Source organism: Hypomesus transpacificus, chromosome 20 (assembly GCF_021917145.1).
Source record: "Hypomesus transpacificus isolate Combined female chromosome 20, fHypTra1, whole genome shotgun sequence".
NCBI classification, from domain to species: domain Eukaryota; kingdom Metazoa; phylum Chordata; class Actinopteri; order Osmeriformes; family Osmeridae; genus Hypomesus; species Hypomesus transpacificus.
In genome coordinates, this window is record NC_061079.1 from 3546622 (window position 1) to 3569489 (window position 22868).

General features: G+C 40.2%; 2 protein-coding genes across 3 annotated transcripts; both read right to left on the reverse strand.

Annotated features, from left to right (window-relative positions):
• Positions 1-846: 846 nt before the first annotated feature.
• On the reverse strand, positions 847-5193 carry LOC124482646 (T-cell immunoglobulin and mucin domain-containing protein 4-like). Its single transcript, XM_047043090.1, has 6 exons — positions 5098-5193; positions 4528-4869; positions 4371-4436; positions 2333-2404; positions 1701-1832; positions 847-1590 (listed from the first exon to the last, which is right to left on the reverse strand). The coding sequence occupies exons 1-6, from the start codon at positions 5171-5173 to the stop codon at positions 1460-1462; spliced, it is 819 nt and encodes a 272-aa protein (XP_046899046.1). The 5' UTR covers positions 5174-5193; the 3' UTR covers positions 847-1459.
• Positions 5194-9011: 3818 nt separating this feature from the next.
• LOC124482644 (hepatocyte cell adhesion molecule-like) lies at positions 9012-22868 on the reverse strand. 2 transcript variants are annotated; one of them, XM_047043087.1, is made up of 5 exons: positions 22745-22868; positions 21845-22177; positions 9931-10188; positions 9341-9466; positions 9012-9162 (listed from the first exon to the last, which is right to left on the reverse strand). In XM_047043087.1, the coding sequence occupies exons 1-5, from the start codon at positions 22791-22793 to the stop codon at positions 9038-9040; spliced, it is 891 nt and encodes a 296-aa protein (XP_046899043.1). In that variant the 5' UTR covers positions 22794-22868; the 3' UTR covers positions 9012-9037. The 2 variants fall into 2 exon arrangements, with proteins under 2 accessions (XP_046899043.1, XP_046899044.1); XM_047043088.1 differs by lacking the exons at positions 21845-22177; positions 22745-22868 and adding an exon at positions 10351-10817.

The window sequence follows — 22868 nt, forward strand, 5'->3', positions numbered from 1 at the left end:
GCCCCAGAGGTAAAACATGGATCATACAATCCACCACGGCAAAAGCAATGCAGACGGCCACGTGACTTCTTCCAGAAAGAACGTTCCCTTTAAATCGTGTACAATGACAGCTCCCTCATCCACCGCTTCAATCAAAGTAAAACGACGCGCCATGATTTACGTTGTGAACTATAGGCTACATAGGTTCAGAACCCTTTTTAGACCTTCGTTGATTAAAAAATACCCTCTAAACTAATCTAAATTGACTTTTTTGAAATTGTTTAAAATAAATAGCCTACAATTAATTAAAACATTATCCAGTGGCCTAACTTTTTAACATGGGTTTTGTGTCGGGGAAATGGAGGGCGGATTTAGGTTTGTTTTGCAATTGTAGGCTACTGTTAACAATTATATCGCTATAATTATACTCGGATAATTTAGATTGAGATATAGGCCTATGCCTGATGCCTAAACATTTGAAATCACAAACTAACATCCATACATTTAACGGCTATGGTGCGTAGCCTATCAAAGGATTGTTCATCATTGTTTAATGCATTAGGCTAAATGTTGTAGCCTTTGTAGGCTATTTACGTTGATTTACTATCAATGTTGAACATATTGAACTGATGAGAATAAGAAAATGAGAATATACGTGGTAAATCATAGTCTTCCCGTTGGGTCAGTGTTACAGGAACGTCTGGTCAAGCACCAAGTCACGCTAAGCCTGACAGTTAGTCTGACCCTGACCAGACTAGTTTCGCAGCCTAAGTTGCCATAGTAACCAAGTTCGAACTATGTTGAGCTAGCTTTATGGAACCGAATGAACTAGAAATGAGTCCGACTAACTGACATAAGTATGGTTTATTTGGTGAACTTGCTTTATGGAACAGGCCCCTGGTCTTCTGTGTTGTGTTTGGTCAACATATTCATGTACTTGTACGTACTCTACTGGAACAATATCTCTGACAAAATCAAGCAGGTTATATCATTAGAAAAGAATAGTTAGTGTAAAGTGTTTTACATTTTGAACTACGGTGTGTAACAGTTTCAAACAGAGTCCAATTTTATGAACCATGTGTGTCGCATACGGTGACAGAAATTGTTTTTTATACAAGATTGTATAGTTTTGAACGTGTTTCATTTAGCAAAAGACTGGAGTGTTTTGACCAAGTGAGCACTGTTTTCAAAATTGTGCTTACAGTAAACAATTGGAAAAAACTGTAATAAACAAATCACAGTAATGAAGGAATGTTAGCTAATAATGATTTATAGTAATTAATGAATGACAGTACAGGACAAATTACAGTCATGAATGAATTTATGTATTTTTTCACAAATTCTGTCAATCTGTGTGCAACTCGTCTGGTCAGGAGAGGCGCTGGTCTGCCAGCAGGTTGGAGACACCACAACCTCCACACCTTCATGTTCTCCCCACCCTTTCCTCCCCCTCCTTTTCTTTCCTCCTCCTCATGCATCTCTACAGAGCGACGGTCATCTCGACCCGTCCGTAATCCACCTCCTGAGGAACAGGAGAGGGTGTGGCTCTCTCTTTTTTCCTCCCCACCATCACGTCTGTTGCTGTGCAGATCACGTCCTCTACTCCTCCACCTTACGGTTAGGACAGGGTTAGATCTAGGACAGGGTTAGATGTACGACATGGATATGGCTCGGACAGGGTTAGGATATGATCAAAGAAAGAGAATGCTCCTGTAGTTCACCTGAGTGGACAGGTTGGGACCTGGTCTTCTTTAGAAGGTGTCTGACGCCCAGAAACGCAGAGAAGAGGAGAAGGAGGAGGGTCGCCACTTTGACAGACACAGTCAAAGATATGTAGGTGAACTGGGATGGGACTGAGAGATGACAAGAGAAATCTCAAGAATATTTTGGCTGCATTGATTTTTTTTCATGGAAAATAAACATTTTAGTCAGCTTGTAAGCTCTGATTCTTAGCTTCTTCCTCTGGTTCTCTCTCGACCATACCTGAGCAGGCTATACCTACACTGTAAATCAGGGTCGGACTGGGACCGAAGAACAGCCCGGGACATTGAAACGCAGACCGGCCCGCAACCCGTGTACAGTTGCTTAATACAAATAGGCTTTATAATAATAAAGTATAATGCAGTGCTATCGACGACTATTAAAACAATTAGATGTATACAGTATCTAAAAATGAATATGGCAATTCTACCTTACTTTTTTTTCCTTACTTCTCTGTTTCTACATCTGCTTTTAAGTGTTGCAAAAGAACAATAACCAGTTAACTATAGTCAATAATGAAAATCAATTTCCATACAATAACCCTGTTACTGTAACATGGCTTAGTCTATTGTGTACAGTTGCATTGCTGCACCTGTCAAAGTCTCTCCACTGGACCCTATCACCGCAGCAGCCTCCATCTGTTGGCCCGTGTCACCGGTGTCTGCTTTAATACACAGAACAGAACAAATAAGACATAATAAGATAATTGCATTTGATCCACATAGCACAATTCATATTTAAAGCCAAAAAAACGTGTAGATTTAAGTGCCTGTTTCTCTTGGCCATTTATTTTCCTTCATTTAAAATATATAACCTATATATTAAATAGCAGTAATACCAAATGTATAATTTTTTTAAAGAAATTAAAACAATATGGTTTGGATATTTGAATTTTCTAAATGCCGACAATGCAGCTGCTTGAACCTGACGCCTCTGGTAGGCAACTGCCGCATATTCGGGCAGCAGACTCTCTCCCTCACTTAGCTTGACTTGGCTTTTGCCAGTCTAGACATGTGTTCACTGTTTTTACATTTTGCATCATTTTGAATTTGTTATAGCATTGTTGTTTCTTTGCAAGAGAAACAACAATGTTTTTAGCAATAGCTAAATATGTCTCGGCTGCAAACAACTTTTCAAACACTGCACGCGATCTAATGGCTTCCATCCACTCCAACGAACTGTCCGTACCCGGAAAACGATTGATTTTTGACGAATCGTGATCTTTAAACCGGGCGGACAAGTGCACCGTTCAAGTTTACACGGGCGGAATCCCCACCCCCACCCTTTGGATTTTGGATTGCTCCAGTAACAGTTTTTCTCCATTGCTTTGGTTCAATTCTTGAAACAGAAATTACATTTTCAAAGCCCCACATGCATTTAGCAAAATTGCATATGGTTCAGCTCAAATACACAGATCACTTTCAAAAGCTCATATCTCACCCAAAACAGTTAACTCATGCTTCAAAACCAAATAATTTTCTCATATAAATAGTCAGTGCCCCCAAAATGAAAAGTTCCTTCTCGATTGCTTTGGCTCATCTCTCGAGAAAAAAGAGGACATTCTCAAACTTTTAAATACATTTGCCAAAATAACCTAGATGGTTCAGCAAAACACCATGGAACACATACAAAGGGTCATCTCTCTCCTAAAACAGACAACTCATCAGTCAAAACTAAATCCTTTTCTCATACAAATAGTCAGTGCCCCCAAAATGAAAAGTCCCTTTGGCATTGTGTAAACACTGCAAGTCAAAATGTTTAGATGTTTTGTCAGTATGGCAGTGGACCTTAGAAATATCCTTCATGTGCACTGTGCTACAGTTACTGTGTAGTAGATGTTTACTTTCCAGAATAAAATGTGTCTCAATCTACATTTACATTTATTCATTTAGCAGATGCTTTTATCCAAAGTGACTTAACTGATCATAACAACCCAATAGCCCCAAACATTGCGGGTAGCCAAAACATGAACCATACATTGTGAAAAACCCAAATAAGTGTAATAAGGGAAGAACCATAAGAGCATGTAGCTAAACAAGTTACAACTAAACAACATGAACCTCAAAAGTGCAAGAGTGCATGAGGGAGTTAGATGGCTGAGCGGTGAGGGAGTCGGGGTAGTAATCGGAAGTTTGCCGGATCGATTCCCCGCCCCGCCAAAAATGACGTTGTGTCCTTGGGCAAGGCACTTAACCCTACTTGCCTTGGGGAATGTCCCTGTACTTACTGTAAGTCGCTCTGGATAAGAGCGTCTGCTAAATGACTAAATGTAAATGAGTGTACCTATAGAAAAGCAAGCAACAATACTGTAATGTATGCTTCATGTTTTGGCTACCCACAATGTTTTGGGGCTATCTCGTTGTTTAGGATCATTGACCTATGCACTTTTGTAAAGCTCTGTCTTGGAAGTCGCTTTGGATAAAAGCGTCTTTATATATACATCTATGACTCCAACACTGTCTGGAACTATATTTAGAATCACCTTGTCTAAGTGCTAAGATATCTTTAAACGCAGTACCTTTAAACTTAAAGGTTTAAATGTATGTATTATAATTTTCATCTGATATGTTCCATATACAGAAGAACATTTGTAAAAAAAAATATTTTACAAACATTTAAAATAAGTTTACCTTGCGAGTGACTGGCTGGTGTCACGGCCACATGGTCGGGTATCCTGTTTGTAGTTGGCAAAAAGGCTGCAAGCAGGAGGGACAGTTACAGGAAGAAGCAAAAGCATCTTACAAATCTGTTCCCATTGCTTAGTAAGCCCCAGAAAAAAATCCTTACTTTTCTCCACATTCAACCTGACTTCACTCTTCATGTCGTTGAACCAGCCTGGCATTTTCACTCTGCACCCGTACAGCCCTGCGTCTCTCTCTGTGGTGTTGAGGATGGTCAGGGAGATGTCACCCTGCTTCAGGTCTCCAGACAGCAGATACCTGATGGAGGTTCTTTTTTTTACTGCTGATCCATCACTGGAGAGGATCTGGTTGTCACACCCAGAGGATGGAAGCGCTCCTCTCCCCCAGCACATGGGAAGAACTCCGTGATTGGAGGCATCATATCTGCACGGCAGAGTCACATTCTGGCCTTCAACACCGACCACCTGAAGAGTACTGCATTCACTGACTGGGACACAGGGAGAACGAGATGTAATCATTCAAAGGTAACTAACTGTATGCAAAAGTATATATCCACATTTATCTATAAATAGATAGAGAACTAGAAAGGGAGAAATGAATGATAGAGTGACAGAGAAAGGGAGAGAGAAGCATTTCAATTAAGGTAAGGTAAGAATTGTTTACAACATTACATCTTGGAAAGGAGAGACGTTTAATATGAACCATTATCATTTACCTGTTAGTAGGTAGATGACAAGCCAAGCTGCACTGAAGATTGTCTTCATGGTGATATGATATATATGGATGCTCATTTTAGAGACATACTGGTGAGAAATAGATATATAGAGAGACTTTCACACATACACCCCCATCAGTTGTGCTGACTCTGACTAACCACAGGGTCACACCCCCGCCCATCAGCTTCTGCCCAGAGTTTCCTGAAACCTCCACTCTGAGCTTGTCAGGGACACTAATGCGCTCCTTCTTCTAGTGATTGGCCGGCTCTTATTACCTGAACGATGGGATCCGACTCACGTATCAGAAGAGCCAGATCAATGTATTTTCATAAAATATATGAATTATCAATATATTTAAATTAATATAATTAACTAGGCCTATATAAAAACACTGAATAAGAAATAAAATAATATAGCTGCAAGCAGCGATGCAGGTTCCTCTGCAAAAATATTATAAACATGTACACTATGAAAGATCGAGAGTTGTACAAGAGAGCAAAACAACTTCATGTTTGGCCAACAACAATAGGCTGAATGGGGATTTGAACTCCTAGGCCTGTTCCATAAAGGCCACTCAAATTAGTTGGATTTTAAGTCCTAAACCAGACTTGAATAAGTTTAATCAGTCAAGCGGGGCTAAAGCAGTTCCATAAAGGCCAATTTCAGCTCACGAAGTCCTACTAATTCAAGTCAGATTTATGTAGTCAAGCTAATTGCGCGTGCACCCTATTCTTAAGCAGCCCGAGAGGTAAAACATGGATCATACAATCCACCACGGCAAAAGCAATGCACACGGCCACGTGACTTCTTCCAGAAAGAATGTTCCCTTTAAATTGTGTACAATGACAGCTCCCTCATCCACCGCTTCAATCAAAATAAAATGACACGCCATAATTGACGTGAACTAAGGAAGGCTTAGTGGGCAAGTATTACAGTTTTTTTCAATTGCTAAGAAGCGCTTACCCATACTTCAGATACTTTTTCTAAACTCTTAACACAATTAGCACAGCATTAGTCTTTTTTGGCCATACAATTCACATATTTCATGTCTTTTTCACACAATATGCTGTCAGTGAAGACATTTCCACAACGCTTACATTTTCTTAACAGACAACTTATACCTCCCAACAAAATGATGGATTGTTTGTGTAGTATTTACGAACGTTAACACACAACATCCCACAATAGTAAAAACAATTATCCAAACCTTAGATACAGTATAAAAACATCTGCTTCTGCAATGATATTAGTTCAAAAACAACATATCTCAGCAACAAACAAAAAAAAGACAATTGAAAAATGGACACACAGCTGATTTATGTTGGGTAAAGTGGGCCAACCACAGCTGATTCCAGTGTAGCTTAGACTCAGAGGCAGGGGTTATTTCCTTCAATTACTATAAAAGAAGGACTTTGAGGAGAGATGTTGTTGGATTTAGGAAAAAGAAACAGACAAAAATAAACACTGTAATGTTTGGACGAGGAAGAGCAAGGGGCCCAGGGAGATTCGAGCAGGCCCAGTGAAAGATGGAGGGAGAGGTGCAGAAGCAGTGAGAGATGCAGAAGGAGGTGCAGGTACAGTGAGAGGAGCAGGGCTGGGGATAAGACCAGGCCCAATTAGAGGGCAAGGTAGAGGTGTAAGAATGCATGGTGGTGGCATTCCAAGGGCTGCAAGAACAGTAGTCAGTGATGAACTTCGTACCACTATCATTGACCATGTAATCAACCACGGTCTTTCATTACTGTAAGAGAGGCTGGTGAAAGAGTGCATCCCAAGTTGAGGCGTCAATGGTTGCCTCCATTATACGCATCTTTCAACAAACCAAAATTTTGTTCACTGTAAGCATTACTGTAAAACTTTTTCTGTTCTATTACTGTATACTGTGTTTCTACTGTACTTCCTTTACGTAGTAAACAGTAAGAAAAAAAAGAACTGATTTGCTTTTTACTGAAATGTGTTTGAATGTGAACATTATTGTATATGTGGACATACAGTTCCCAACCAAGAAATTTAGTGTAAAAGGTGGATTGCATGTTTTCCATGCAAATACCTGAAACATAAGTCTATGCAGTTTTTATAATGTCAACAATAGCCAGTATTTTGAAACCTGGTGTACTTTGATTGACTGCATGTACCTTGTGAAGTGAAAACAAGTGTTATTCTTTGACAGAATATTTTCATTTTGAGTCAGATTTCCAGTGTTTTGGTAAAGTTAGTGTGTGCAGAGAAACATGTGTTCTGTCTTGAAATGGAGAGTTAGTATATATTTAACAAAATGTGTTTTTGAGAAGAAAATTATCCATTTGGCCAATTGTGTTTTGTAGGTGTCAGTCTGTGTTAAGAGTTTAGAAAAAGTATCCGAAGTATGGGTAAAAGCTTCTTAGCGATTGAAAAATACTGTAAGACGCCCCCGTGTGTTTACCACGCGTAATTAACGCCGACTTTGCATGCAAAGACGGCGTCCATTGCGCCGACTTCCATACAAAGTCGGCGTGTTTTTCGCCTCAAATTGAACCGTGCCACGTGACATGTCTAAATAAACGCATGCTTTTTGAGACGTGTCTAGCAAACCACACGAAATTAACGCCTGGTTTGGCTCAATCAGCGTCTGGTTTTCCAAAATTAAAGTCTGCTTGCTTGAATCTCCAACGTCCAGAGATGTTAAGCCATTCAGTAGCAGCTTCCCAGCATGAGTCAGCTGGAAAACAGGCGTGAATAAAGCAGCCTTCATGGCAGAGAGGAAAATTAGAGTCTTTGGACTACCATGTAAAATATTTATTTGTACACAGACACTGTCAGCGTTTTCAGGTAATTTCCTAGCAATTATTATTATCCCATGTTCTTAAATAGTGATAAGTTGATGCACTCTCTTAAACCCTTCTCAAACCCCAAGACAGACTTACAGGACCTGAGGTCCAGACAAAGGGAGAAGCAGATCCTTATCATCCTTATCAGCCCCTCCCAGACTGTGGAATGCTCTCCCTGATCACCTGAGGACATCACTGACTGTGGATGCTTTTAAACGTGGCCTCAAAACCCACCTTTTGAACAGAGCCTTAGGCTGATTTACTCTTTTATTCTGTCCTATTTTCTTTTTTGTTCGACATGATTTTTTTGCGCCCTTTCTTGTTTTTAACCTGTAGCACTTTGACATTTTAGCTAAATATAAAGTCAATTACAGGAAGAAAAGTGCAGTAGAGGAGGATTTGGGGGATAAAAAGTTATATAAATATACACAAGATATATTTAAAATAGGAAAGTGTTTCTTTTCATTGCATTGTTTTGGCTTACAGATACATGTAAATGGTTATGTACCATGTCAGCTTTACATGTAAAAAAGGAAAGCTCAGAGTAGATGAAAGGCTTGGTGACCGGCAGGGAGAAATGTGCCTCTAGTGTAAACAGCCTCCCGCCATTCGTAGCCGATCGTGACGCTTCGCGGCGCTTCATCAATTGTATAAAGCGGGACAAGTTAACCCTCATCTAAAGGCACATTCGGATACACAACGCAAAAATCCCCAGAGTATCTGATGCATCCCTATCTCATAATTGTTTTTTTTGTGTGTGTGCATGCATGCATGCGTGTGTGTAGGTATTTGTGTGTGTGTGTGTGCATGCATGTGTATGTTTGGGTGAGCATGTGCATGTGTGTGTGTGTGTGTGCATCACAGCTAAACCCCACCCAAAAAATGCAAAAGCCACACTAACAGATTAAATGATGTCTGTACAGTTTATTGGACTAGATGGTGCACAAGGAATGGCAAAAAGGAATGGATGACAGTAAATAACAAATTACAGTAATGAATGAATGTTTGTATTTGAATGTATTTGTTTCTCTATTTTTAACCTCCTCCACACCTTCATCTCCTCCGCCCCCCCCCCCCCACCCTCTCCTTCTCATCCTCACCCTTTCCTCCTCCTCCCCACATACACATGTCTCTACAGAGCGACAGCCATCTTGACCTGTCCGTACTCCACCTCCTTAGAAACAGGAGAGGGTGTGGTTCTCTCTCTCTTCCTCCCCACTGTCACGTCTGCGTAGATTATTTCCTCTCCTCCTCCACCTGAGGGTTAGGGCAGGGTTAGATCTAGGAGTGGATTATGTTTTGGACAGGGTTAGGCCTAGGACAAGGTTAGTTATAGGACAGGGTTAGACCTAGCACTTGGTTAGGTCTTGGACAGGGTTAGGTCTAGGACATGGGTAGTATTTCATTAGAGAGAGACAAGGCTCCTGCAGTTCACCTGAGTGCACATTTTGGGACCTGGTCTTCTTCAAAAGGTGTCTGACGCCCAGAAACAAAGAGAAGAGAAGGAGGAGGGTCGCCACGGTGACAGAAACCGTCACAATCAAAGTTATGTCGGGAAACTCTGATGGGACAACCGCAACAGTGACAATTGAGAGATAACAAAAACAAAGGAATATTTTAGCTGCATTGATTTCTAATGGAAAGTAAACATATCTATTCAGCTCGTAAGCTCTAGGGCCGATTGCACAAAACACCTAAAGTTAAGATTTTCCTTAAAGTCAGAGTTAAGGTTTCCTTAATATATAATCGGTTGCACAAAGCACCCTTAAGTCTTCTCCTTAAGGTTTCCTTAAAGGTTCCCTTAAGTATTCAAGGTTTTCTCCTTATCTTGGTCTTATACTTAAGGATTCCCAAAGCTTTGTCGGGAAACTCTGATGAGACAACCGTAACCAGGACAATTGAGAGATGACAAGAGAAAACAGGAACATTTTGGCTGCATTAATTTTTCATGGAAAGTAAACATTCTAGTCAGCTTGTAAACTGTGATTCTAAACTTCTTCCTCTGTGGTTCTCTCTTGACTGTACCTGAGCAGGCAGAAAGTTGGATAGTGTTCCTGTTGGTGCTGATGTCATTCTCAACTTCACAAGTCACATTTCCTGTCATATGACCCTGCAAGGTGATGGTGGTGGTGTGATGAGATTGGTTGGAGATACTAATGTTGGTCAGTGATTGGCTGTCCAGACTCCAGCGGTACTCCACAGGTTGTCCCTCTGAGGAGCATGTGACCTGAGTCTCTCCTCCAGACAGACAGATGAGAGACAGGACTGGCTCAGACACAGGGACTGACACCCACACACACACACATCAGCACAAACACACACACATAGAAGTGCGGGGTGGAGGGGGCATTTAGACAAAAGTTAAAACAGTAGAATCCATAGAAGTAAACATTACATAACAGGAAAACAGGAAAAAGCTAAAATAAAAATATTACCTTAACATACCTTGGATCTCAAGGGTCATGTTCACTTTCTGAATAGAATTTCCATTTGAATTGAAGACCTCAAGTTGGTACAAACCTCTGTCTATCCTCATTGCTGAGTCCAGCCAGAAGGTTCCATTGGTGAAGAACTTAAACCGATTCATATAGTGTGGATGCAAGACGTTCGTCAAATTTACTTTGAATTGAAAGACAACCCGATGTTTCACATCACTAATTTTGTACAATGTCATCTCTTTTCCAGTTGTGTCCAAGGTCAGCTGAAGGAAGAATGGCTCTCCTAAAGTTCCAGAACACTTCACAGTTCCAACAGCATCAGAAAGATTACAGGTTCTGGAACCTGATTAAAAATATATATATATTAAATAACTTCCTCTTTGACAACTAAAATCTACATTTTACATTTATGCATTTAGCAGACTGACTGATCTCAGCTAGGATCGAGGCCTAGCTGATAATAATAACTTCCTCTTTGACAACTAAAATCTACTCATCAGTACTCGCATCAGACATCACAGACACGGTACCCAAAAAAATGTTATATCCTTAGTAACAATAATTAAACCAATCCCCAATTGGTACGAATACCAGTGCAGTAGTCCTACACTACTTATTGATAACATAAGATTTCTATAGCTGTCATAACATTTGTTTTTAACTTTTAAACAGCTATGATTAACTTTTATGCTTTTTTTTACATTCATTCTGAAAAAATGTTAAATGCGTTACAATTTATTTACTTTGCAGTCAAGGGTTTAGATACATTTAAATATATTCATATTGAAATAATATTTGTGTTAAAATATACATTGAACTTAAAATGATCTCAAAGGTGCTTTTTCAAAGCCCTAATATCTATAAGTCGTGTGATCAAACTTCCACGCTTAAAAGAGCGGGCAAGGAGGGGAACAGAAAGATCCCGTCCTCCATCTTTGGGTGTGTTGTTGTTACAGAGTGTTTTCACCTCACCCTGCCGAGGTACAGCCTGCCATGTATCTTACCCTGTGTAGCTCTGAAGACCACCAAGAACACAACCAGAATAAGATCCATTTGTTCTGCCTGAACTAGAAGACTCCTAGTGGAACATCAACCGCCCAGTAGATCCTTCTGTCCTTGTGTGCGATGAGCTTGGTGGCGTGGGTGTTGGTTTTTAAAGGGCGGTTCCTTATTCATGTGACACTCAGTGTGAATACACACGGACACACAAACAAAATGTCAGCCTCATTGTGAACATCTTCTAGAAGGCCTTCAAGAGATAGCCAGTGCTGAGGGACTCCGAAAGCCTTTGTTCATCACTGTGAAAGTAACAATAGCATTTTATGCATCTTCATCTTCTGATGTTATTCTGTGAGAGTAACATCTTGCACGGTAGTGTAATAATGACAATTCGAAGATTTACACAGATTTTCTGGTGAAGTAATATTTCTGAACTCACCTCAAAAAGCACTATTACTGGAAGACCAGAATCTGTTTCTGAAGTGCTGCTTTTGTGGGGCAGTGTACAAACTAAGATGAAAGGGTCTTTGATATTTATAGACATGGGCTGCAGGTAGTCTGTCATTTATATACCAAGTGTGCCAATGCTGGCCAAAGTACAGTGTTGAAAAACAGAGATTTTGTTTAGGTGTTTGTGTGTATTTTCTTTATCACATGAATCGTTTTCCTTGATATCCTGATTTTTCTTTAACTGATTTGACTGTATTCATGCCTGACAGATGTGAGATTTGTGAGTTATTTGGGGGTCTATCTGCAACAGATAGACTGCGGCACCTGCAGAAGACTGAGACAGCTGTGATGTCATCTGCATTAAGAAAAACTAATCAGACTCCCAATGTTTCAAAACCCATAGATTTTTTTTTTCTCTCTGTAAAATGTTTACTTATACAGAACTTAAGTGGTTTGCCAATAAACATGTAAAGTGAAGTTATGTCACAATACAATTTTCTGATTTGTCATTGCTGTGCATTTATAAATGAATTCCTATAATCACACAGCAATTTCAGTGGTTGTTCACATTCGTGAAATCATAAGAAAGCTCAGGATGTTTTCTCAAGTGGGAAAAAGAAATAAACACAAAGGTCAGTGTGGTTGCAAAGTTACTCTCTCAGACCAATGTCCACTGTGTGTATGTGAATGATATGCTGCACCTCAGGTGAATAAAGTTGCCTTCAAGATAACAAGTGTCCCTTGTCCAGATGGGGAGGCTTTAGATTTGGAAACCCACACCAGTGCCTTACATGAGATCCAGCTGGTTTTGGTTGCTTATTGACTGTACATTTATGCCATATGCATGTCAACGGAGTTATTTTAATCATATACAGAGTAATATATTTTTAGAGGAGAAATTTTTGTAATTATGAATTACAATTTTTTTTACACAAGAATTGCAACGTACCTTTATGCTTGTTACAAATGGCAAATATACTTCAAACATTAGCCTGAAACCAAAACGGTTCATATTTACTTTTGTTCTCAGCACCGGATGCTCAATACAAAACAGAAGGCTATTTCCATCCCTCAACGCAGGCCCACTGATACTTCCTTTTTAGACACAGAGAGCTGCTTTAGCTGTTTCCTGTTCAGATATTGTGCAAATGTCGTTTTTTGAAACACTTAAGATGGACTGAGAAACTTGTATACTACGCGCATGAAACTCAAAGGCTGGATGCTAAACAGTGTCATGGTTGTATAGAGTTAGAGAGTTCAGTGTAGTCAATACATGAAACACACCATATGACAGTCCATTTAAACCTCAGGAATCCATAGACACCCTGTCAGAGGCCATACACACCCTGTGAGAGTCCATACACACTTTACCAGAGGGCCTTGTTATTTAAAACTAGACAAAACTTACATGCAAATTCCAACAAGCATTTTTTGAATGCTTTCCCTCAATACAGTAAGAGAAAAATGCGTGAGATCTTGTTTCTCTTTGTTCAGGTTTATTGTCAGATGCACATCAGTAGAGCTACAGGCAAAGAAACGATTGAGTCCCAGATTCTCAGCAGTGCAGACATATGTTTCACTTAAAATATGTCAAAAGTAGATCAGTGCAAACACAAATATACAGTTTTTGACAGACATAAAACTCTTAAAAAGAAACATGAAATCTATAGAAAACCAAGAGCAATGTAAACAATAAGGTACCAAATTAAGTTATTTAAACCTAATATGAAATAGCACAAAAAAAGATCTATAACCAGTATGTCTAGTTCTATAACCATTATATCTAGTTCTATAACCACTATTTCTAGATCTTTAACCACTTTGTTTAGTTCTAAACCACTATGTCTTAGTACTATGTTTGGTTCGATATCTACTATCGAGAGCTGATATGCCCCTCATCTCAGCTTTCTTGTTCCAGTTGGTCCATCCTGATTTGGCCGTAGACGACTTTGTCAAAAGAAGGAGGGGCCTGATCTCCATCTGTCTTAAAGCCCTTCACCACCTCTACATAGATGATGTCATCAAGGTCCACCCTCTCATCAACATCTCCTGAGGACACACATGAAGAGTCAGCTGATAAATACCAGGAAGTAACAGAGTCAGCTGATCAAAGATCCGGAAGTAGGATAATCAGATGATCAAAGACCAGGAGGTAGAAGGGTCAGCTGACTGAAAAGCTGGAAGATAATAGGCAGTTTGTGTAACCAGTGTCACAGTAGAAGGTTGATGCCCACTGAGTTTAGATGGAAACACAATGTGATCAGTTCTACCCCTCGAATGTACCAACTCTTCTATCAGAACACACCATGAAACAACTCTACCCCAGTGAATGTGACAGAGATGGTTTGGCGCATCCTGCCTTACACCACAATGCCTGCCAGGCTTTAGCGCAGAGTTACAGCATTTCTTTGGAATAGTAAACCCCAGGTGTGAGTCCTACGACCAGAGAGAGGTGTGGCCTCCTCACCTGTACCGGAGGGGCGGGGCCTGGAGGTTTGACTCAGCCAAACACACAGCGAGACGAGGAGGAGGAGGATGACGGCCATCACAGCCACTCCCTTGATCAACACCATATACAGGAGCCGCTCAGAGACCACTAGATGGAAAGAGATGGGTGGGGTTGAGGATATGGAGGTGGGTGAACATGGATAGCAATGGGATGGTAGAGAAAGATAGGGGGGAAGGGTATAGAGATGGGGTACATAGAGGAAGATGGGGGGATAGATAGAGGGGGGGAGGGGTATGGATATGGAGTAGATGGAGGGAGATGGGAGGGTAGGGAGAGTTGGAAGTGGGTAGAGAAAGATGGGGGGAGTGGGTGGAGAGAGAGAACTGACTAAAAATGTCTCAACAGCACTCCTCTGTGCAGCCCTCGTATTGAACAATCGGTTTTCAAATGGTTTTGATTGGTCTAATCATATTATGGTCGGCAAGAGAATTCTGTGCAAATGGGAGGTTGGCCAGATATCTACCATAGCAAATAAAACATGAGCTGGCAGATTCATCTGGTTTCTTGGCTTAGTCAGTCTCTACAATGGAAGTAAATGGTGATCAGAATGTGACCATGTGTCATGGTGGTGCATCTGGTACGCAATTGTGGAAAAGTGGTAGATTATTTGGCTGCAGATCAAAAGGTCACAGGTTCAAATCCCCCCAGTACGTATGAATACGTAAGTACATCGTACCTGAGCAGGTGGAGATGTGGATTGTGTTAATGCTGGTACTGACATCATTCAGAACTTCACAGGTCAGATTTCCTTTCATATGGCCCGGAAAGGTGATGGTGGTGATGTGATGAGATTGGTTGAAAGACTTTACCAAGAAGCTAACTTGTAATTTACAACAATGAGTGACTTCAATACTTATTTTAACCTATTTGAAAATGGGTATATTTCTGGCCCACCACATTACCTTTCTGAATGCACTGTGTCAGTGTCACGTAACCGCTCATCTCACATACCATTCGCTATTCACCTCACTAGTCAATCTACAGACAGGCTGCGGCCATCTCTACACATGGCCGATTATTTTCTTCTTAAAAATCTTGATTTTATTTGGGGACAATGACATGGTTCGATAGCTGGTTAATCTTGTTGTTAAACATACTGTCAAATTATAATCACTGTTTGGAGAATATGTAAACTTTGATGCGGTCATCTCACATCCATTTGCTATTCAACTCGCTCCACAGGCTGCGGCCATACTGTAGCCTAGTAGGCTACTAGTATATGTAACCCTGTAGAAAATACATGGTTAAGTTTCCTTTGTTTTTCTGTCTGTTTACCAGACAGATAATATATTAGTTTTGCTTTATTTTCTGTTATTACACGGCTGTTCTTAACGCTGTAGAAAGCTCCATTTACTTGAATGGGGCTTCCCAACGTTCTGCGGTCTGACATCTTCTGATAACAAACCGTTGCTATGAATAACAGACCGCTGTCAAGGAAAGTGGCCTTTTTGCTTCTGATTCACGTCTTTCGTAGCCCTCTGCAAGTAGTCCGGTAACTTTTCAACCCCAGCGTACTCCGTTGCTTAGCGACGTCAGCTGATTTGAAGCCTAAAGAATGTTCAACGTCTATGAAATTCAACGTCTTTGGCGAACTATAATATATAGCCGTGTAATAAACGGCTATATCTAACGCCGTTGTCATCGTTAGATATAGCGATGCTTCGGGGTGCTGTTCCCCCTGTCGGGGCTTATTTTCCCGATAATGACCGGCGTTCTATACATTATCCCTTACATAATAATGTAAAATGTTCATTTAAAAAAGGATTGTAATTTATCCTATTCTTATGTTGAAAATATAATGAAGTGGGTAAAATAATTCATTTCTGTATAACACATTGGCCAATCAGTGGCGAAGGTGAGAGTTCACGGACGTAGCAGAGAAGTTTCGGGCAGTTTTCATATATTTTGTTTAGTCAAATTATCTACAGTACAGCGAGTGAACAGAACGAGAGGCCTGTCAGCAGCCAGCGCGAGGAGACTGGGATCGCCAAGCAGGAGAGAAACCACACAAGCGAACAGCTCGTGAGTCGGGCGACAACTACTGACGGCGGGGCTCAGAGTTCCTCTCATAGAGTTAAGGTTTATGGGGGGTGACAAGTGCCCTCACACACACAAACAGCATGCACTGGATACTAGCATTGCCCACACGGTGCGTGTTGTCTCAGCCTTTTTATCATTGGTTCCCAATGGGAGTGATGGCGGCGACGTGGCGACGTAGTACGTGTCACCACCCCCCATAAAGGTTCCTCTGTGCCGGGAGCTCATCACGTTCTGAGTTAACAGCTGTTTTTTATTTTTAGATTGTTGCGCATTGCGTGAAGAGGCCACTTTTACGTTTAAAGGCCACAACGCCCACAAGCAACTCAGGCCTGCAACAGGAACAATTAATGTTTGGGGTGTTTCAAATAGATATATGCCGGCTTAGTTTATCACTTTATGGGCCCTTAAGTTAAATGCTCCAGTAATGTATGAGTGTGTATGATTTGTATGAGGGAACCAGTACCATTTGGTTATATAAGCAGGATACCTGCTATCCTTTGAAAAGGTATCTGATTTAAATTCATGACAGTGCATTTTACATTTATTCTATATTCAGTGGTATCTATTTTCCTTTATTTTATTTGATACCTGTTAAATTCTAAATATTTAGCTAGCTATAGCTAGCTATAGTAGCTAGCTATATCAGATGGAATCGCGATTCAAATAGTATCATCTGCTAACGGTTTATTTTGTTCCCGCTGAAGTACATTTAAAATATTAAAAAACTATCCGGCCAATCCGGGGCCCCCTGCACACGTGGGGCCCCTAGGCTGCAGCCTAGGCAAGCCCGTGCATTAAATCCGCGCCTTTGTGTACATGCGCTAAAGTGCATAATTGTAAACATACCAATCAGTTGTAAGCACTACAAAAAGGCAACATGTCAGTGTACCTGTCCTCATCAAAAATGGAAGGCAATGTTGCAGGAAGAGGGAGAGTGAGGATAAGAAGGGGAGCCTGTGGAGGAAGAGCGGTAGGGAGATGTAGACCTGGAGGCCGTGGAAGAATAGGGCCAAATGTTCTCAAATGTAACCCCTGCTTGACATCCGTACCTGCTCTGTGCCTAGCCTCTGAAATTCCTGCCAGCCCCTGTTGGACCCAAGCCTGTGAACCGACTATCCTTTGGATGTGCCTTGCTCTCTTTGCCTGTTGACGACCTGTGCCTGCTTGACTACTCTATACCACCATTACAGTTTTTTACAATCGCTATGACAGTTTTTTCAATACCTTTAACTTAAGTTTCCGAAACTCTTAACACAGTTAGCACAACATCCGTCTGTGTTGGCTATACAATTAACACATTTATTTTTGCTTTAACACAAAATGCATAGAGTAAACACAAATTTTAAATGCTTGAACTTCTTTTTACATCACATTTAGTCATTTAGCAGACGCTCTTATCCAGAGCGACTTACAGTAAGTACAGGGACAATCCCCCCGAGACAAGTAGGGTGAAGTGCCTTGCCCAAGGACACAACGTCATATGGCACAGCTGGGAATCGATCTGGCAACCTTCGAATTACAAGCCCAACTCCCTCACCGCTCAGCCATCTGGCTCCCAAATTCCTTCTTTTACACACAAGCTCAGCCAAGACCAAAACAATCAATTTTTACGGACCAATTTACCAATGCTTTAACACTGTATGTCAGAACAGATAACACTATGTTCAAAACCTAATTTATTGGCTAAAGTCAAAGTGAACAGCTGTTCATATTGTGAATTGAAACACAAATATATCCCCTGTATTTTATTCCATTGCTACTGAGAAAAAGCTGGTTGAAGTTATGCAAATACTATAAATTACAGTTGATTCCCAACTAGGAAACACTATGGTGTTGAGGTTCTTTCAATCGCATGACTATATGGTATATATACTGCAAAGTGGAGCTCTTTGTGCTGATCTTGTGTGGAAAAAGAACAATATAGAGCAACACGAAGAAAGTAAGAATATAGTCATGCCTGTATGAGGGAGAGGAAGACAAGTACCAGGACAAGGGAGAAGAGTGGGACAAGGGTGAGGGAGAGGAGTTAGAATGTGTGGTGGGGCTCAGAGAAGGGCCAGAGCTAGGGGTAATACTGTAAATGGTAGCTATATTGCATATTTCTTGCAGTAATGTCCTGTTGCAAATGAAACCTTTACTGCAGCAATTGTTCATTTCTTCTTTTTTTCAATACAGTACATTCTATAAAGCTACTCTGAGATGGGTATTTCATTTTTTGTTCTGCATTTCTGCAGCAAAGAAACAAAATGCATGCATCTACAAAACCCACCTAAACAAAAATGTAGAGAGAAACTGCATTGCAAACACAATCTATAAGCCATATTCTGTGAGACCTGACACATACCTGCATAAATGAATGCAGTTTCTGTAATTCCATCTGATGTTAGTGTTTTTTATGACATTGTGCTGTGATTGACTAAATGTTACTGTGAAAAGAGAACCTGTGTTAGTGTTTGTAAGTTTGTTAGTAACTTATTGGCTAAAGTCAAAGTGAACAGCAATTACAGTTTTTTTCAATCGCTAAGAAGCGCTTACCCATACTTCGGATACTTTTTCTAAACTCTTAACACAGACTGACACCTACAAAACACAATTGGCCAAATTGATAATTTTCTTCTCAAAAACACATTTTGTTAAATATACACTAACTCTCCATTTCAAGACAGAACACATGTTTCTCTGCACACACTGACTTTACCAAAACACTGGAAATCTGACTCAAAATGAAAGTATTCTGTCAAAGAATAAGGCCGAATCCCAATACTCCCCCTTACCCCTTCCCCTTAACTTACCCCTTCCCCATGGCCCTCGAAAGTAAGGGGTAAGGGCTACATAGTCCTAGGAAATGGGACGCCACTTGGTTACAGGTACGTCATCTAGCACGTATCGATATCTCCAAAGCAAGTAGCGTTATGCACTGATATTAAACGAAATTCGCTGCTAATGGAGTTTACTTAGAACTGTAGACATGCTAGTCAAAGAAATGCGGGACTGTTGTGCAATTCAGAACTGTAACATTAACGTACCAAACTAGCGATTTTTAGAAACGTTTCAATTAGGAAAATGGTTGCAAATATATATGTTCATGACTGTATATAACACAAAACAAGACTGTCATAATTTTTTAATCAATTAATTAAGCCGATAACATAACATTTATCGGACTCTGGATGATTTGGTCGCCATTGTTGCCGGCAGTTTTCGCGCAGTTTTCACATAGCCCTAGGTTTCAAGTAAGCTCCCGATCTTACTTGGTTTTAAGGGGTGTATACCCCTTAGTCTTAGCCCTTCCCCTAGCTCCAAAAGAGTATTGGGACACCACTAGCTCTCACGGGAACGCGCAAAACTAAGGGGAAGGGGTAAGGGGGAGTATTGGGATTCGGCCAAACACTTGTTTTCACTTCACAAGGTACATGCAGTCAATCAAAGTACACCATTTTTCAAAATACTGGCTATTGTAGACATTATAAAAACTGCATAGACTTATGTTTCAGGTATTTGCATGGAAAACATGCAATCCACCTTTTACACTAAATTTCTTGGTTGGGAACTGTATGTCCACATATACAATAATGTTCACATTCAAACACATTTCAGTAAAAAGCAAATCAGTTCTTTTTTTTCTTACTGTTTACTACGTAAAGGAAGTACAGTAGAAACACAGTATACAGTAATAGAACAGAAAAAGTTTTACAGTAATGCTTACAGTGAACAAAATATTAGTTTGTTGAAAGATGCGTATAATGGAGGCAACCATTGACCGCCTCAACTTGGGTTGCACTCTTTCACCAGCCTCTCTTAGTGAAAGACCGTGGTTGATTACATGGTCAATGATAGTGGTACGAAGTCCATCACTGACTACTGTTCTTGCAGCCCTTGGAATGCCACCACCATGCATTCTTACACCTCTACCTTGCCCTCTAATTGGGCATGGTCTTATCCCCAGCCCTGCTCCTCTCCCTCCATCTCTCACTGGGCCTGCTCGAATCTCCCTGGGCCCCTTGCTCTTCCTCGTCCAAACATTACAGTGTTTGTATTTGTCTGTTTCTGTTTCCTAAATCCCAAAACATCTCTCCTCGAAGTCCTTCTTTTACGTATAGTAATTGAAGGAAATAACCCCTGCCACTGAGTCTAAGCTACACTGGAATCAGCTGTGGTTGGCCCACTTTACCAAATTTGGCCCAAATTCTCCCAAAAATCGTTTACTTGTAATATAATGTCATAATAAATCCTACAACGAAAATGTGTTTGAGAGGAATGTTTATTTTAACGATTGAAAACAGATGCATCATAGACCGCTGTAGTATGTGTTGCCCGGGCAACAGAGGCTAATGTCATGATGCTAATGCTTCAGTGAAATAGTAGACTACTGTTTCCCAAAGTAGACGTAACTACTTCCTTATAACAGCTTATATTGTACATTACACTTCACAATTGTGTTTCATATCACAAAGTTAAAGTATCTCAAAGTAAAATGAGTAAATAGTTATCATCCTGGCCTATTTGCTTGTGGCGTTTCTGCAGCTCCCTTACAGTTAAGCAGTTAGCCTAGCTATCTCCCAGAAGTTAACGAGCTGCTAAACTAATGTTCTGCTAGAGGTAGTCACGCGATATTTCGTGATGTTAGTGACGTCAGAAGCGTCAGTGACTGTGGCTAGCAAGTTAGCCACCGTTAGCTTCACTTTTGCCACAAAAACTTAATTATAACCTTAACCGTGCAACGGAACATAAATCCCAATAGAACCAACGCAATCGCGACCAAGACGAACCTTTTGACATCGACGTTGCCTATGTAGTCCAAATATTGACTGAGCCTTAGGGGCGCAAAAATAAACAATAATAATAAATAATAATATATGAGATAACAATGGTTTGTGCTCCACGAAGGCAAGCACATCCCAATTACAGACACTGTATTATTTTATATATGTGTCAGGTCTCACAGTAAATGGATCATAGATTGTGTTTTGCAATGCAGTTTCTTTTGAAGCCTCTTAACATTTATGTTTTGTTGGGTTTGGAAAATGCATACATTTTGTTTCTTTTGCTAAAGAAATTCAGAAAAAAAAATGAATGACCCATCTCAGAGCAGCTTTATAGAATGTACGGTTACTGTATTGAAAAACAGAAGACAGAAACATAATTTCTGCAGTAAAGGCTTCATTTGCAACAGGACATAACTGCAATAAATATGCAATATAGCTGCCATTTACGGTATTTCATAGTTAACCTAACTATGAAATACTTACCCTAGCTCTGGCCCTTCTTTGAACGCCACCATGCATTCTAACTCCTCTCCCTTGTACTGGTACTTGTCTTCCTCTCCCTCATGCAGGCATTACATATTCTCATGTCTTCACGTTGCTCTATATTGTTATTTTTCCACACAAGATCAGCCCAAACAGGTCGTCTTTAAAGTATTTCAAAATCGCTTAATAAATCATGAAAATGGAGCACGGTTTCAGAAATTGTGTTCTAGCAATTGAAAAAATCTCAAACTTACCTTGGATGTCAAGTGTCATGTTCACTTTCTTAAACAATTTTCCGTCTGAATTGAAGACCTCGAGTAAGTACAAACCTCTGTCTGTCCTCACTGCTGAGTCCAGACAGAAGGTACCATTGGTGAAGAACTTTGTACGATTAATATAGTCTGGATGCAAGACTTTAGACACATTAGATTTAAATTGAAAGACACTGTGTTTGCCATTGTTGAATTTAAACAGTGTCATCTCTTTTCCAGTTGTGTCCGAGGTCAGCTGAAGGAAGAATGGCTCTCCTAAAGTTCCAGAACACTTCACAGTTCCAACAGTGTCAGAAGGATTACAGGTTCTGGAACCTGATTTAAAAAATACAAGTATTAAATAACTTCCTCTTTGACAACTAAAATATACCTATAAGTACTCACATCAGACATCACAGACACCTACGCAAAAAAACAGTTACAACCTTAATAACAATTTCTGTAATTCCCCAATTGGTACAAATACCAGTGTAGTAGTCCTACACTACCTATTGATAACATAAGATTTCTATAGCTGTCATAACATTAGTTTTTAACTTTTAAACACCTATGATTAACTTTTATGCTTTGTTTTAAATTCATTCTGCAAAAATGTAAAATATTATGTAAAATACATGTATTTACTTTGCAGTCAAGGGTTTGAATACATTTAAATATATTCATATTTAAATAATATGTGTGTTAAAACATACATTGAACTTAAAGTGATCTTGAATGTGCTTTTTCATAACCCCAATATCTATAAGTCGCATGATCAAACTTCCACGCTTAAAAGAGCGGGCAAGGAGGGGAACAGAAAGGTCCCGTCCTCCATCTTTGGGTGTGTTGTTGTTAGTGTTCTCCACCTCACCCTGCTGAGGTACAGCCTGCCATGTATCTTACCCTGTGTAGCTCTGAAGACCACCAGGAACATAACCAGAATAAGATCCATTTGTTCTGACTGAACTAGAAGACTCCTAGTGGAACATCAACCGCCCAGTAGATCCTTCTGTCTTCGTGTGCGATG

Coding starts and splice junctions, on each gene's coding strand:
- LOC124482646 (XM_047043090.1), bottom strand. CDS start 5,173: ATGAGCATCCATATATATCATATCACCATGAAGACAATCTTCAGTGCA. Junction 1,833..2,332: donor CAGTGGAGAGACTTTGACAG/GTGCAGCAATGC, acceptor GTCATCTCTCAG/TCCCATCCCAGTTCACCTAC. Junction 1,591..1,700: donor GTCCCAACCTGTCCACTCAG/GTGAACTACAGG, acceptor CCTAACCGTAAG/GTGGAGGAGTAGAGGACGTG.
- LOC124482644 (XM_047043087.1), bottom strand. CDS start 22,793: ATGGATCTTATTCTGGTTATGTTCCTGGTGGTCTTCAGAGCTACACAG. Junction 22,178..22,744: donor GGTCTTCAGAGCTACACAGG/GTAAGATACATG, acceptor TTTTTAAATCAG/GTTCCAGAACCTGTAATCCT. Junction 9,467..9,930: donor CCAACTTTCTGCCTGCTCAG/GTACAGTCAAGA, acceptor TTGTCCCATCAG/AGTTTCCCGACATAACTTTG.